The 17,759-nt window shown below is 44.7% G+C and overlaps 1 protein-coding gene across 2 annotated transcripts in view; it reads left to right on the top strand.

The window, feature by feature from the left end:
• The first annotated feature begins 5,181 nt into the window (after positions 1-5,181).
• The window catches only part of LOC129823727 (low-density lipoprotein receptor-related protein 8-like), a 228,828-nt gene continuing 216,250 nt past the window's right edge, over positions 5,182-17,759 (top strand). For both annotated transcript variants that reach the window (XM_055882677.1, XM_055882678.1), the window contains exons 1-2: positions 5,182-5,392; positions 6,014-6,136. In XM_055882677.1, coding sequence (XP_055738652.1) covers positions 5,329-5,392; positions 6,014-6,136 — 187 coding nt within the window. In that variant the 5' untranslated portion in view covers positions 5,182-5,328. The remainder of the gene's footprint in view (positions 5,393-6,013; positions 6,137-17,759) is intronic.

Genomic DNA, 17,759 nt, shown 5'->3' on the forward strand with positions numbered 1-17,759 from the left:
ATATCTGTCTCTCTGTTTCTCTGTCAATCTCTCTCTCTTTCAATCTTTGTCAATCTCTGTCAATCTCTCTCTCTCTGTCAATCTCTGTCAATCTCACTCTCTCTGTCAATCTCTCTGTCAATCTCTGTCAATCTGTCAATCTCTCTCTCTCTTCTCACACAGGATGGTGTAATGAACACACGGGGAGACAGAGAGCTGGTTTCAAGCGCAGGGCACAGCAGGTGTTTTTTGCAGGACCACAGGAGGACCACAGGAGGAGGCAGGTAGCTGGGTCCAGGGGTAGGCAGAAGGTCATGCACAGGGGGTCCAAAAGGGCAACAGTACAGTCAGGGAAAAGGCTAGTAACATCGTCCGGGAGATCAGGCTATAGGTAGGTAACAGGAAACAGGGAATAGGCAAAAGGCGTCGTTAGTGAGGCAGGCAAAAACTATCCTACACAAGAGGAGTAAATCACTGGAAACCCAGCGCTCTGCAAGACGTGTCTTAAAACAAACAATACCTCACAGTGACGGGGTGCAAAGAACTGAACTAAATAGTGTGTGATAATGACATACAGGTGTGTGAACAGGTGATCAGAATTCAGGTGATTGGGATCTGGAGAGTGAGCTGCGTTCAGGGGATCTAGGTGTTTGAAGGTGTTAGCTGGAAGCAGACGTTACAGATGTACTGTAGTTTGCATCTTAATCCTCAGTGTGCCGAATGCATTTTCCTTCAGTCCTCATTCACTCTCTGGCAGCAAACTGGCTGAAAACTAAATTCCTTCTGCGTTATCATCAACAGGTGAGATTCCAATTTGATCCAGTTCATTTCTGCCACTTAAAGATTCCAGGTGCTTTCAGAACATTGTGCTATCATTCTCGGTTGTGCTGTGGGCTTACTGGGCTTGGGTCTAGTCTGAATTATGACAGGTATATTTTGGTATACATATCTGCATATTTTCACATTGTCTGTGGTGTCCCCATATGCTTATTACATAGGCATTCAAATGATACCTATATCCGAGAGATTTTTTGTTGTTCTTTATTTGTACTTTGTTTATGGATTTTCAATTATATTTATTTATTTAAGGTTTATTTTGAATTGTACACATTTGCATCTAGAAGCTGAATTGCAGCATACATAGGCCTATGTAAGTAAATACAACATATATACAGTACATATAGGCTGTAGTATACACTATTACAGTTAAGCAGCATTAAGCAGTCTCACAAGAGTAAGGCATAGGACTGTTGTTGTACCTGTCAGTCCGAGTAGGGGGAAGGATCAGTTTGTGACTAGATCGGGTAGTAGGGGAAGGATCAGTTTGTGACTGGATCGGGTAGTAGGGGAAGGATCAGTTTGTGACTAGATCGGATAGTAGGGGAAGGATCAATTTGTGACTGGATCGGGTAGTAGGGGAAGGATCAGTTTGTGACTGGATCGGGTAGTAGGGGAAGGATCAGTTTGTGACTGGATCGGGTAGTAGGGGAAGGATCCGTTTGTGACTGGATCGGGTTGTAGGGGAAGGATCCGTTTGTGACTGGATCGGGTAGTAGGGGAAGGATCAGTTTGTGACTGGATCGGGTAGTAGGGGAAGGATCAGTTTGTGACTGGATCGGGTAGTAGGGGAAGGATCAGTTTGTGACTGGATCGGGTAGTAGGGGAAGGATCAGTTTGTGACTGGATCGGGTAGTAGGGGAAGGATCAGTTTGTGACTGGATCGGGTAGTAGGGGGAAGGATCAGTTTGTGACTGGATCGGGTAGTAGGGGAAGGATCAGTTTGTGACTGGATCGGGTAGTAGGGGAAGGATCAGTTTGTGACTGGATCAGGTAGTAGGGGAAGGATCCGTTTGTGACTGGATCGGGTAGTAGGGGAAGGATCAGTTTGTGACTGGATCGGGTAGTAGGGGAAGGATCAGTTTGTGACTGGATCGGGTAGTAGGAGAAGGATCAGTTTGTGACTGGATCGGGTAGTAGGGGAAGGATCAGTTTGTGACTGGATCGGGTAGTAGGGGAAGGATCAGTTTGTGACTGGATCGGGTAGTAGGGGGAAGGATCAGTTTGTGACTGGATCGGGTAGTAGGGGAAGGATCAGTTTGTGACTGGATCGGGTAGTAGGGGGAAGGATCAGTTTGTGACTGGATCGGTCAGTAGGGGAAGGATCAGTTTGTGACTGGATCGGGTAGATCTGCCGCTGACAGGGCCTCTCGTCTGAGGCAGCCACTTGTTGTAATCCTGGGAATTTGCAAGCAAAATGAGACCACAGAGACGGTTACAACAAGTGTAACATCATCTTTGTCTGAGAGTGATTATATTCTTTCACTTATCCTTATATTGAAGATAATGTATCTTTCAAGAGGTGTCTAGTTCAGTTCTTCAGTATTTCTCATCTGGCAAGGGAACAGATGCCTCTTGCCCCCTATCCCTGTGGAGAATGAGACACCCATAATCAGTGACATTCAGGCCCCCAATTTCTGCTGCTGCTCACTGGGGCAAGAGGAGGTTTCCACAGTGGGCTGAAAGTCAGTTATTGTATTTTTCTTTGCACAGCACTCAAGACATTGACTCTTAGACAGTAATGCCTGAAATGTATTTGATCACGTCAGAGCACAACAATGGCCTCCAAAATGTATTTTTCACTCATCAATGCATCCATGATAACAGGCATGACAACATGTTTCCCTCTTTGGTTCAACGCTCTGATTGGCTAAGGATATTATTGTCATGTGTGTGTTGGAAGGAGGGGGTAGTGGTGGGATTAAGTTCCACTTCAGCTTATCTCCATTAATATGACAGATTTTCTTTGCTGTCAGCAATGGTCGTGGCCTAGATTTGACTGACGCCATCGTTTGTTTTGGCGAGGCGATCATCGACACTGTAACTACCCAGTGTTGTGCTTTTCCCCCCTCCCTCACCACAGTGCAGAAACCTCACTGTGTTAAGCACAACCAGTTGTACGGTAGGTAATGAGGGGGAAGTAGTAATGTTGTGCTGCCACCACAGGGAAGCTAGCCGGAGACTCCTGCTCACCTTACCATTTGCATATTAGACGAGAGGTGTTTTTGTCTTCATAATTGTTTGGTGTGTTGTCTATTAAGATTAGGATTGTTAAAAATATATGGCAGTGTCAAGGGGGGAGCTCCTGCTGTAACTTTGCACGCTGGTGCAGATAGAGAAAAGCCACAGAGGGACTCTCAGACCCTTTTTTAAAAGATGCACACATTGAGCATCTGCTGGCAAACAAGTCCAGACGTGTTTTAAACACCTGCAGGTGCAGAATCGTTTGACCTCCGTAACCCCATTTATATTTTCCTCTGCCTAGTTCCCCACTCCACCTTACTGTATGTCTGTCTGCCTGTCTGCCTGTCTGTATGTCTGTCTGTCTGTCTGTCTGTCTGTCTGTCTGTCTGTCTCTGTCCGTCTGTCTGCTAGTCTGATTGTACAGCCAGCTGGGTAGAAGTGTTCCGGCCAGGTTCCCCTCTCTCCACTGGGATTCTCTGCCTCTAACCCTATAACGGGGGGCTGAGTCACTGGATTACTGGTGCTCTTCCATGCCGTCCGTAGGAGGGGTGCGTCACTTGAGTGGGCTGAGTCACTGACGTGATCTTCCTGACCAGGTTGGCGCCCCCCTCGGGTTCGTGCCGTGGGGGAAATCTTTGTGGGCTATACTCGGCCTTGTCTCAGGATGGTAAATTGGTGGTTGAAGATATCCCTCTAGTGGTGTGGGGGCTATGCTTTGGCAAAGTGGGTGGGGTTATTTCCTGCCTGGTTGGCCCTGTCCGGGGGTATAGTCGGACGGGGCTACAGTGTCTCCCGACCCCTCCTGTCTCAGCCTCTAGTAATTATGCTGAAATAGTTTATGTGTCTGGGGGCTAGGATCAGTCTGTTATATCTGGAGTATTTCTCCTGTCTTATCCGGTGTCCTGTGTGAATTTAAGTATGCTCCCTCTAATTCTCTCTCTCTCTCTATCTCTTCTCTCGGAGGACCTGAGCCCTAGGACCATGCCTCAGGACTACCTGGCCTGATGACTCCTTGCTGTCCCCAGTCCACCTGGTCGTGCTGCTGCTCCAGTTTCAACAGTTCTGCCTGCGGCTAGGGAACCATGACCTGTTCACCGGACATTCTACCTTGTCCCGGACCTGCTGTTTTCCACTCTCTCTCTCTACCGCACCTGTTGCCTCTAACTCTGAATGATCGGCTATGAAAAGCCAACTGACATTTACTCCTGAGGTGCTGACCTTTTGCACCCTCTACATCAACTGTGATTATTATTATTTGACCCTGCTGGTCATCTATGAACGTTTGAACTTCTTTGCCATGTACTGTTATAATCTCCACCCAGCACAGCCAGAAGAGGACTGGCCACCACTGAGAGCCTGGTTCCTCTTTAGGTTTCTTCCTAGGTTCCCTGCCTTTCTAGGGAGTTTTTCCTTGCCACCGTGCTTCTACATCTGCATTGCTTGCTGTTTGGGGTTTTAGGCTGGGTTTCTGTACAGCACTGTACAGCCCTGTAAAAAGAGATTTGTAAATACATTTGATTGATCGTGTATCTCTCTCTTGCTCTGTGTGTGTGTGTGTGTGTGTGTGTGTGTGTGTGTGTGTGTGTGTGTGTGTGTGTGTGTGTGTGTGTGTGTGTGTGTGTGTGTGTGTGTGTGTGTGCGTGTGTTTGTGTCGCTCTCTCTTCAATATTTATGTGATACATACAATTATTTTGCAGAACATTTTCAATTAGATATTAAATTAATAAAAACATGGTTTATTGTGTATTATTGTGGTAGGAAAAACCTTCGTTTTGGTCCTTGTTTCCATAGGACCCTAATTAGTGGGGAACATTATAAAACGAATACAATTAAATCTGTTCAGGTAAGAGCTTTGTCCCGAAGGTCCACTGTAGAGTTGTTATTTTAAACCTTTGTTATGTATTGTTTTCATCAGTAGAATCGGATACTGTAATAAGTTATTATATGCGTTGTTGGTCTATGCATCCTCATGCATTTCTGCCTATCCATCACGCGTGAAGAACAAAAGTTAATTCTTAGTTTTGGGAATTCCCGACAGTATTTTGGCCTTCTGTAGAACATTGTAAAAAATTATAGGCTACAGTAGACTACACATATTCACGTTATCGGCAGCAAAGAATGGGGCGCATTAAAAAAAACAGAATGCTTTATTTTCTTGGCACAATCCCCGCCCATACACGCATCGTCACCGATTCAAATTGCCAGTGAGGCTGAGGCAAGGCAAGGGGGGTTTCGGCCGGTAAAGTAGGCTAACACCGTCGCATCGCTAGAAGAACGGATTTTCGGACAGGCTTTGTTTGTGTATAAGCTTCACCACCTCCTCCAGAAATGTGGACGGATATAAGGAAACTACTGCTCTTTCATTTGTTAGTCCTAAAACACTGCTCAAAAGGTTGGTCCTATTTTCTTTGATCACTAAAATTATGGTAATCGGGTAAAATTATACCCGTAATACGCTAAACAGAGAGGGGTCCATATGTGGTCACCTCCGGATGATAGCGAATGATTCCAAGCGCTTCAGCAATGTGGGAGAAACCCTCATTGTTTCTGAAAGCTCAATGAAAATAGCACACAATACAAATTGGGGGCGTTAAAACTGTATTTTCGATGTAAAATAAATGAGAACATTTATGGACAATTTGTTCGTCTACTTGGCATGTGTTCCTCCTTGGATGTGAGGCAGCATCCATACAATTGTAACATAGGATGTGGGGCAGTAGGCTGGCCACATTAATCTTTGTCTCATTGTAACGATGTGGTTTATTAAATTGTAGCCTATAATGATCAATTAGGTCTACAGAATCGGTCCGTTACAATTGTGTCTCCAGTTGCCTGTAACCAAACAGGCTCTAAGTGACGCTCATAAACGGAATCCTCAGTCAATACTTACTGACTGGATGAATCTGCTGAATATCAAGTAGGCATTCATTTGCAAATGACAGTTTGAGTGCGTGCCTTTTGTGGACGCATATTAATGTGTGCCCCCCAACACACACACACACACACATTGCAGGAACAGAGGAAGAAGAGTGTGAGGAAGGCCAGTTTCAGTGCAATAACAGAAGGTGTATACCGACCATATGGAGGTGCGATGACGACGACGACTGCTCAGACAACAGCGACGAGGAAAACTGTGGTAAGTGGAAAAACAAAAATGTCTTTAAGTTATCTTTTAAAGTTAATCTCCAATTGCTTTTAGCCTACAAAACACACCTGACACTGGAGAAACAGACCATGACTTGTGTAATAGTGACTCTTTGGCATATTTGGTGGATTATGGTGGTTTGCTGTCTTTGCATCACAAAAATGTTTGTCAAATAATGTTAAAAGCGAGTAACTTTTATTTGACTGGCAGAATCTCTTGGTAGCTATTTTGAAGCGGGTGAGCTTTCCCACTAGTGATTGAAAGACCAAGAGGCACCAGGAGGATAGGCACCAGGAGGATAGGCACCAGGAGGATAGGCACCAGGAGGATAGAGTTAGGGGAAATAACAGAAAGGACGGGTGTAACCTCACACATGAGTTGGGAAGCTCTAGGGCAGGGATGGGCAACTTTTAACTGGGGTCGGGGCCATCCCTGCTCTAGGGCCCGATGGTGTAGTAGGTGATTTAACTCGAGAGTTCCAGGCTATTTTGGGGTCTCAGGCCTCTTGTGCAATTTGTGGTGGAGGATGATTGGACAGCACATCTTTCCCATTTCTTCCCACCCACATAGTGCAATCAGCTGACAGCTAGTATAGAATATAGAAGCCTATGCATAGAGTTTTGATAGGGAGCCAGAATGCTGCCAGACTCATAAAACATTCTAGAATTCCAGTCTCCTTGCTCTGTGTGAGCCCAGCCCGTGTCCTATGTTTTCAGTGGAGCGGCCCAGCCCGTGTCCTATGTTTTCAGTGGAGCGGCCCAGCCCGTGTCCTATGTTTTCAGTGGAGCGGCCCAGCCCGTGTCCTATGTTTTCAGGAGCAGCACAAACAAAGACATTGTTAAAGTGGAGCCAGAAGTGAAAACCGTTGCTCTTTTGTCTCTCTGGGTTTATTGTGGCTCAAGAGGAATTCCTGCATCTCCCTCTGTACCCCCCCCCCCCCCCCCACACACACCCCCACACGCACACTCTTTCTCTCTCGCTCTTAAATCAAATCAAATCAAAGTTTATTTGTCACGTCCACCGAATGAATACAACAGGTAGACCTTACAGTGAAATGCTTACTTACAGGCTCTAACCAATAGTGCAAAAAAGCTATTAGGTGAACAATAGGTAGGTAAAGAAATGAAACAACAGTAAAAAGACAGGCTATATACAGTAGCGAGGCTATAAAAGTAGTGAGGCTACATACAGACACCGGTTAGTCAGGCTGATTGAGGTAGTATGGACATGTAGATATGGTTAAAGTGACTATGCATATATGTGAACAGAGAGTAGCGGTAGCATAAAAGAGGGGTTGGTGGGTGGCGGGACACAATGGACAATGCAGATAGATCTCAATCTCTTTCTCTCTCGTAATCTCAATTTTTTTTTCTCTCTCTCTCTCTCTCTCTCTCTCTCTCACACACACACCGACTTCGTACAGCATTTAGATGTATTATGGAGATAAAGCCTGAGTCCCTTGTCATCCTAGCCCCCTTGACATCCTAGCCCACTTGGCATCCTAGCCCACTTGGCATCCTAGCCCACTTGCCATCCTAGACCCCTTGTCTCTGACAGTGACACCAGCAGGATGAGTCGTCAGGCCTCACTGTGACAGCACGTCATTTGGAGCATCGATCTCAGACTCCCTAAAGATTAATGTGTCACTGTTCCACACCCCAGGATACTGTCTGGGACATTTGTTATGTTGTAGATTTAAGGTATTGGTCTGCTGGACCCGTTTGCTCGTTATTAATGTCCAACAGGGTTGGTGTGTCCAATTACATTTCAATCCAGGAAGTAAACCATAGTTTTCTCACAGAGAAGAAATGTGGAGAATTGAAATTCTTGTTTACTTTCTGGATTGACTGAATAAAAATGGAATTGACTCCAAGCAACCCTGCTCTCCAACCGAATGTTAAGTTTCAGTGAGTGGGTTGCATGTTGGAAATGTCATCTGTAGAAATGCTTTTGGAAAGGACAAAAATATCAGCAAGCTAAACAGTTACGCTGCTAAAAATGATTTTTAGCAGGAGCCAACTCCTATTTGATGATTACACTATTTCAACGTGCCATTGTTAGGTTCTGAACAAACGGACGACTATGAAAAAACTCAAACCAAGTTTATTCAACCCACTGGGCGCCTCAGCTGCAAGAACACTCTGCACATGATCAAACAACTATTTATATGTCAGGATGAGGGTAGACGTGCAACACTACGGGTGCATTGCCTTCTTCTGAACCAGAGTGTCGCTAGCCAGCATCCTCCTCTCCTCACACAGGTGACCTGCTGTCAATGGGCCAAGACCCTTGCCACATTGGAGAAATCCCCCCCATTTTCATATAGGCTAGGTTTTAATACAGTTGGATACAAAGACATTAGTTCTTGCACTAGTAGTACTGTATGTCAAAGAGAAATGAGAATATGTCCACTTTTCGAGGCTATTGTATCCATTGTATTCCAATCGTGTGACGGAGAAGGCAAGAACAGATGGCAAAGGACTATACTGGTTAGATAGTGCACAGTTTGTTTTTCTATATTAAAGATTAGTATGTAGAACGTGTTTTTAAGGCTGAACATAAGCAGAGTTTACTGTATCATGTGATGAAGGACAAGACCGAGGGAGATGTACTGTGTGATGGAGAAGGACGAGGCAGAGGGAGATGTACTGTGTGATGGAGAAGGACAAGGCGGAGGGAGATGTACTGTGTGACAGTGGAATGTGATGGAGAAGGACAAGAGAGAGGGAGATGTACTGTGTGACAGTGGAGTGTGATGGAGAAGGACAAGACAGAGGGAGATGTACTGTGTGATGGAGAAGGACAAGGCAGAGGGAGATGTACCGTGTGATGGAGAAGGAAAAGACAGAGGGAGATGTACTGTGTGATGGAGAAGGACAAGGCAGAGGGAGATGTACTGTGTGATTGAGAAGGAAAAGACAGAGGGAGATGTACTGTGTGATGGAGAAGGACAAGGCAGAGGGAGATGTACTGTGTGACAGTGGAATGTGATGGAGAAGGACAAGAGAGAGGGAGATGTACTGTGTGACAGTGGAGTGTGAACGTGTCCAACAGATGTTGTGCAGGAGGAGAGTGGGGATGATCTAGATGGTTCAGAGAGCTAGTACAGCCCAGTGATTTGGTCTGACGGGTCTGCAGAGATTGTTACTGTTGTTTCTCTAGTTAAACAATTACTGTATTGGGTTTCCCACTGTCCTGGTCAGTACACACTTCACAATACCGTGTAGAATAATGGTCAAAAAATTTGTATTTATACTGTGTAAAGTTCATGTATACTGTGTAAAGTGCATTTATACTGTATAAAGTGCTGTGTGTGTGTTAGTAGATTGAGTCAAACGGTATGAAGCCTTTGAAGGAATCTATTCTGTGTTCCTCTGGCTTGAATATGGCATTTATTGTCTGAATAATATGACCATTCTCTTGTGTAGATAGACCATCTTAAACCACTGTCACACAGCACATCTCCATCAGTCCATCTCCACTGTCACACAGCACATCTCCCTCAGTACATCTCCACTGTCACACAGCACATCTCCCTCAGTACATCTCCACTGTCACACAGCACATCTCCATCAGTCCATCTCCACTGTCACACAGCACATCTCCCTCAGTCCATCTCCACTGTCACACAGCACATCTCCCTCAGTCCATCTCCACTGTCACACAGCACATCTCCCTCAGTACATCGTCACTGTCACACAGCACATCTCCCTCAGTCCATCTCCACTGTCACACAGCACATCTCCCTCAGTCCATCTCCACTGTCACACAGCACATCTCCCTCAGTACATCTTCACTGTCACACAGCACATCTCCCTCAGTACATCGTCACTGTCACACAACACATCTCCCTCAGTCCATCTCCACTGTCACACAGCACATCTCCCTCAGTCCATCTCCACTGTCACACAGCACATCTCCCTCAGTCCATCTCCACTGTCACACAGCACATCTCCCTCAGTCCATCTCCACTGTCACACAGCACATCTCCCTCAGTCCATCTCCACTGTCACACAGCACATCTCCCTCAGTACATCGTCACTGTCACACAGCACATCTCCCTCAGTACATCCTCCACATACAACACCCGTTCTGCCAGTCACATTCTGTTAAAGGTATTCAAAGCACACACATCCCTGGGTCGCTCCTCTTTTCAGTTTGCTGCAGCTAGCGACTGGAACGAGCTGCAACAAACACTCAAACTGGACAGTTTTATCTCAATCTCTTCATTCAAAGACTCAATCACGGAGACTCTTACTGACAGTTGTGGCTGCTTTGTGTGATGTATTGTTGTCTCTACCTTCTTGACCTTTGTACTGTTGTCTGTGCCCAGTAATGGTTGTGCTATGTTTTGTGCTGCTACCACGTTGTGTTGTTGTCATGTTATGTTGCTAATTTGCTATCATGCTGTGTTGTCATGTGTTGCTGCCATGCTATGTTGTTATCTTAGGTCTCTCTTTATGTAGTGTTGTGTTGTGTGTTTTCTCCTATATTTATATATATTTTTTATTTTTAATCCCAGCCCCCGTCTCTGCAGGAGGCCTTTTGCCTTTTGGTAGGGCATCATTGTAAATACGAATTAGTTCTTAACTGACTTGCCTAGTTAAATAAAAAAACAACAGAACCAGTTGATAGTGGTACTGATGCTGGTACTGATGCTGGTCTGTGGCTGTTCTACAGTATGTCTCCATCCCAGGAGGTCACTCTCAAACCAACAGAACCAGTTGATAGTGGTACTGATGTCGGTACTGATGCTGGTCTGTGGCTGTTCTACAGTATGTCTCCATCCCAGGAGGTCACTCTCAAACCAACAGAACCAGTTGATAGTGGTACTGATGTCGGTACTGATGCTGGTCTGTGGCTGTTCTACAGTATGTCTCCATCCCAGGAGGTCACTCTCAAACCAACAGAACCAGTTGATAGTGGTACTGATGTCGGTACTGATGCTGGTCTGTGGCTGTTCTACAGTAGGTCTCCATCCCCCTCCCCTCCGCCCTCCCTACGCACCCCACTGTCTCTCCATCCCATCCCCCCAACCATCTCAGCCCTGTAGTCCCCATTGACCGACCCCCTCACACACCTTCACACACGGACGAAGACGCTAGCACACAAACACGCATGCATAATCTAACACATTCAGGCATATGTACACACACACACACACACACACACACACACATATTTTACACATCGGCATATTTTACACTCAGTTTATTTTTCTGCTTATGAATTATGTATATAATGTATTGTATTAAATATGAAAACATTCATCAATTGAGTTCCTATGCAACACAGAATACCATAACAACATTGTGACACTCTCCTTGTTGTTACGTAGCTTAGTTATTCCATTTTAGAATGCAGAGACACTCTTCTTCTCTTGTCTACAAGTTGACCACACTGTGGATCCCACACAGGAATCCTCCCTAGTGTTCCGGAGTCAGATTGGTACCATCCCTGACAGTGTGCCTCGGCATAATCCTCTAATATCCTCTAATAGCAATATCTCACAAATGATACCCTCTGTGTCCCAAATGATACTTGGTTCCCTTTATATAGTGTACTACGTTTGCCCAGGGCCCACTATAAAGGGAATAGGGTGCCATTAGGTATGCTGAGTGTATCTCTCCATTTCATCTTTTGGAGCGTCCCCTTTAAAATCTCACTGGCCGTTCCTTCTTTTATTTGGTTGTCATTCAGATATCTTATTTTATAGATCTAGGCCTATTCTTGCAGCTTCAGTGTAGTGGGTTCGATTCCCGGGACCACCCGTGCATAAACATGAATGCATGCATGACTCTCTCTCTTTGGTTAAAAGCGTCTGCTAAATGAAATCTATTATTAATATTCCTTCAACGATAGTCTACTCCTTTAAAATAAACATGTGTTTTGATAGCTATACCAGGAGAGAACGACTGTCCATGTCAGGTTCAAAGAGTTCTGTTTGTCTCTGAACAGACATTTTACATTTGAGTTCTTTAGCCGACGGTCTTATCCAGAGTGACTTACAACTCAGTACATTCATCTATGCTATCAACCACAACACAACTAGCACAATAAAAGTTTTAAAAAAATGGCTTCTATCTGCAGAAGTCAGTGTTAGCATAAATAACAAAATACAAGTGCGAATGAAAAGATGGACAAGAACAGCAGTTTGCCTAATGTTCTGTTAGGTTTTAATTTTCAGAGTAAAAACTCAAGGACACTATGAAAGCTTAAACAATTTTTATTCTTCCCAGAGGGTCGATACAGCTGCATTAGACAACGACATTTCACACAAGCACTGATATTTAACACTTCCTCCTCGGCCGACTTTCCTCCTACACACCTGAACAGCCAATGCATCTCTGTTGCTACTCAGAACCTTAGTGAAATCTGTTCTTCCTCACTTCATCTGACCTGACCTCTCACCTCAAAGTGCTCACTCCTCCCCAACTCACGGCTGTCATGGTGCCTGGTACCAGACTGTGTCTCTTCTCCTCCCAGAGGATCCTTCCCAGAGGATCCCTGATGGCTAACCATAACATATCCTGTCATGGTGCCTGGTACCAGACTGTGTCTCTTCTCCTTCCCAGAGGATCCTTCCCAGAGGATCCCTGATGGCTAACCATAACATATCCTGTCATGGTGCCTGGTACCAGACTGTGTCTCTTCTCCTTCCCAGAGGATCCCTGATGGCTAACAATAACATATCCTGCCATCATGTAAACGTTATACATTACCCTCTCTCTCTCACTGACGTGAATATGTATATTTCATTATTCTCAGAACCCAACAGTACATTCTAGTCCATTTTCTCGATTTCTATATTGTAGCTAAGATGAATCCAGACTTGTCTTTTGGAGACGACGTGGGCTTAAAACCCTCTCTCTCTCTTTCCACTCCCCCCCCCCCTAGCTCCTGAGTGGTGCAGCGGTCTAAGGCACTGAATCTCAGTGCTAGAGGTGTAACTACAGACCCTGGTTCGATCCCGGGATGGATCACAACCCGGCTGTGATCGGGAGTCCCATAGCGCTGTGCACAATAGACTGCACAATAGCGTTGTCCGGGGTTAGGGGGAGGGTTTAGCCGGTGTAGGCCGCCATTGTAAATAAGATATGTTCTTAATTAACTGACTTGCCTAGTTAAATATTTTTATTTTCTATTTTGTTTATTTCTTCATACGAAGTGTGCATTCGAAATGACACTTTATTTCCTACCTAGGGTGCACTGCTAGGGTGCCACTTGGGACGAAATCTTTGATTGGATGTGGTGTCTTCTTCTTCTGTGTCCAAACACTTCCTCCAATCCCCAACACAGTCCGCGTATATATCAGAATGTTATTTTGGGTAGGGGAACCAGTTGATTGGCGTCAGAGGTTAGTCATGACTTTGGCGCAGCAGTGTTGCTGTGTCCCAGTGTAGCGCTCGCTCCCCGTTGTGTTCTGGGGTCGAAGAGAAAGAATGTATTTATTTATCCACGATAGCACTGCAGCACTGTATTGCCTTCTGTTCTGTCATGATCAGTGGAGGCTGCTGAGGGGAGGACGGCTCATAATAATGTCTGGAATGGAGCAAATGGAATGGCAACAAACACATGGAAACCATGGAAACCATGTGTTTGATGTATTTGATACCATTCCACTTGTTCCCACTCCAGCCATTACCACAAGCCCATCTTCCCCAATTAAGGTGTCACCAACCTCCTGTGGTCACGATCGACTACAACAGACATTGATGTGATTGGTTCCACGTTGGTTCTGACAGTGAACATGTAAAGCTTCCAAGAAGGCATTTCCTCCTCTACATATTGGTTCTCCTGAGTCATGATACAGATAACAGACATTGATGTGATTGGTTCGATGGTTCAGGTTAACCCAGTGTTGTCTTCTGAAAGCGGAAATGTAAAGCTTTCAAAAAAAGTTTTTCACTCTTTTCTCCCTCTTTCCCCATATCCCTACCAGAGTCATGATAGGCGACAGGTGTTGATGTGGGATGGTGAAATGCTTCAGGGGATCTTGTGGCGTATCCAATTATCTGGCGCTATAGAAAAACAACAATATACCGCTAATATTCAACTGTGTTATGCTCCCCAGTGACTTGTTTAGACACATATCACACAACATGTTCAATCCCTGTGGTATCTTTGTCAGGCGACAGAGTTGCAGAGTCATGTTTGTTCTCCTTCAGGTAGCCTTGCAGTTATAGAGTATTCTTCTCTCTATGGTCTGGTACGATTGTGTGTGTGTGTGCGTGTGTGTGTGTGTGTGTGTGTGTGTGTGTGTGTGTGTGTGAAGCACGGTTTCCGTCAGGAACATTTGGTAAGTGACCGGGAAGGTTTAAATGTATCGGACATTTTAAGAATTGTACCGTTCTTCCATATGCGTTGGGCGGATAACCCATAAGGCCACCAACCCACACAGCCAGCGCCATCAATAAACCAGGGATATTGGCCACATGTACACTAGCGTTCAAAAGTTTGGGGTCACTCTTTCAAAAACAAGGACATTTTCTATGAAAATAACATCAAATTGATCAGAAATACAGTGTCGACATTGTTAATGTTGTAAATTACCAGGGGCTTTCCACTCCTCTTTCTATTCTGGTTAGAGGCAGTTTCCTCTGTTCTGTGATGATAGTAGGACACATCATTATACGAGATCTTCAGTTTTGGCAATTTCTCGCATGGAATTTCTCAGAACAAGAATAGACTGACGAGTTTCAGAAGAAAGTTATTTGTTTCTGGCCATTTTGAGCCTGTAATCGAACCCACAAATGCTGATGCTCCAGATGCTCAACTAGGCTAAAGAAGGCCAGTGTTATTGCTTCTTTAATCAGCACAACAGTTTTCAGCTGTGCTAACATAATTGCAAAATGGTTTTCTAATGAACAATTAGCCTTTTAATATGATAAACTTGGATTAGCTAACACAACGTGCCATTGGAACACAGGAGTGATGGTTGCTGATAATGGGCTTCTCTACGTCTATGTAGATATTCCATAAAAAATCTGTTGTTTCCAGCTACAGTAGTCATTTACAACATTAACAATGTATACACTGTATTTCTGATCAATTTTATGTTATTTTAATTGACAAATTTCCTTTTCTTTCAAAAACAAGGACATTTCTAAGTGACCCCAAACTTTTGAACGTGTGTGTGTGTGTGTGTGTGTGTGTGTATTTTAGGTTGGCCAATAGGGGGCGGTACCATGGTATATGAGAATGTTTTATGAGTACATAATCACAATACGACAACGGTTGACATCGCCCAACCCTAGTTTGTAGGCTACATTCTCGTGTATGTGTGTTTCGTGTGTGTGTGTGTTTGTGCGTGCATACATGAGTGTGTATGTGTTTTCACTCCTGGCCAACCACAGCACTGTGTCCGTCTGTCCTTCCAGTCCGAGAGAGTCAGTCAGTCCCCTAACGGGATCATTAAGGAGTCCACTGTGTCCTCCCACTAAGAGTCAGTCAGTCCCCTAACGGGATCATTAAGGAGTCCACTGTGTCCTCCCACTAAGAGTCAGTCAGTCCCCTAACGGGATCATTAAGGAGTCCACTGTGTCCTCCCACTAAGAGTCTGTCAGTCCCCTAACGGGATCATTAAGGAGTCCACTGTGTCCTCCCACTAAGAGTCAGTCAGTCCCCTAACGGGATCATTAAGGAGTCCACTGTGTCCTCCCACTAAGAGTCTGTCAGTCCCCTAACGGGATCATTAAGGAGTCCACAGCTCAAATCCAGTTTTTATGTCAGATTAGCCGGTGTGACACTGAAGGCAGATTAGTGAATGCTCAGAGAGAGGAGGGAAGAGATTAATAGGGGTGTTGGGGGCAGGCATCCCTCACAACAACAACACACACACACTAGCAGTGTGGCTTTCTCGATGCCCTTTTCATTGTTCACTCACTTTTAAAAAATCTAATCCAACTTTATTTAAACACAATTTAGCAGATGTTATAGCAGCCAACTGTTTGTATTACTAGCTAACAATGCAGTAAAAAAAGTACACAAATACTCATCAAAAATACTGATCAAAACTTAAAAATAAGAGATTGTTGGTAGGAATGGGAGTTTTTTTGCATCATTTGCCTTTTTTTAATTGTGATGTCTATTAGGCTTTTTTCACCTTCGCCTGAGAATCGACGGTGACACGGTCAGTTGAAGGTTTCGTAGCTGACAGAGGCTGTGTTTCGGTTTGTATCAGACCGCAACTAACTTTCTACGAGTTGGCAGGGCCTTCCTAAAGCCCTGTGTTATTGAGTTCCTATTGCAGCGCCAAACCATTTGTCAAAACATCAACACAAGGTTTACATGTCACGTCAGCTCGGCGTTGACAGAAGGTTGTGGAAATGATATTATTCCACTATCCAGTCAATGGGGAAACAGTAGCAGATGTACCTTGGTGATTCCTATTCCCATAAGTGCTGCTGGCATTTATCCCCCTCGGAGGCACAGCTAGAAAGTAGAAACAATTTACCAAACGACAAGGCGAGGGAGAATAGTTTTACATTTAAGTCATTTAGCAGACGCTCTTATCGAGAGCGACTTACAGTGGTGGGTGCATATATGTTCATATTTTGTTGTAACGGTCCACTGTGGGAATCAAACCCACAACCCTGGCATTGCAAGTCTAATGCTGTACCAACTGAGCCACACGGGACAGGACTATGTAAATATTTGGGAACAAAGTCTGGGGAAAAGACCCAGAAGACAAGTCAACTCCATTACACTCTGGTCTACACCATCCGAATGTCGATAACGAGATGTTTTCCCAACGTACCTGTTGTGTGCCTCTAAACTATATCGTACAGTGCTGGACTGGTAGTAGCCTATAATGTTTAAGAAATCAAAATCCGGTTAGTTTTCCCCATAGAGATACCGTAGACAGTCTTTTTATTTCTATTGGTTTCCCAATGTTGTATGTGATATCTCAAGGTTTTTCCAATGTTGTATGTGATATCTCAAGGTTTTTCCAATGTTGTATGTGATATCTCAAGGTTTTTCCAATGTTGTATGTGATATCTCAAGGTTTTTCCAATGTTGTATGTGATATCTCAAGGTTTTTCCAATGTTGTATGTGATATCTCAAGGTTTTTCCGACGATAACTGGGTGAAGAATTCTGCTGGGTGAGCAGCAAGGTTAAGGCTGGAGACTGGGATCGATAAGACAGACGGATCTGGGTGAGTCGCTGTAGAGAGCGACTGCCTGTTGGACTCCCGAGTCTGAACCACAGGGATACAGGCAGACCGCTCCTGTCAGCCAGAATGGATGTCAGATTGGGCCTAACACAAGGGGGATGTTTGCACTCATACCAAATACTCTGCTTGTCGTTCCTCACTCAGAGCTCACTGCTAGTGACTCACGTTGATGCTCCACTGCGGAGGAAATGACAGTTTCTTTTGACTCAACTGACGTTCGTGTTAATCCACAGCAACAACCTCAGGGATGGATGTTTTGACTGGCTGCACTGTTCGGTCTTTATTTTTCGATTGGTTGATTTGGTTTTGCGATTGGTTGATTTGGTTTTGCGATTGGTTGATTTGTTTTTTTACTGTCTTCTACAAATATAACTGCTTTTTGAATAAGAAGCGCTCCCTTATAGCTACGAAAGCCTCCCTGTGTTGGTGTAAGACT

This window comes from Salvelinus fontinalis, chromosome 26, assembly GCF_029448725.1.
Source record: "Salvelinus fontinalis isolate EN_2023a chromosome 26, ASM2944872v1, whole genome shotgun sequence".
NCBI classification, from domain to species: Eukaryota; Metazoa; Chordata; class Actinopteri; order Salmoniformes; family Salmonidae; genus Salvelinus; species Salvelinus fontinalis.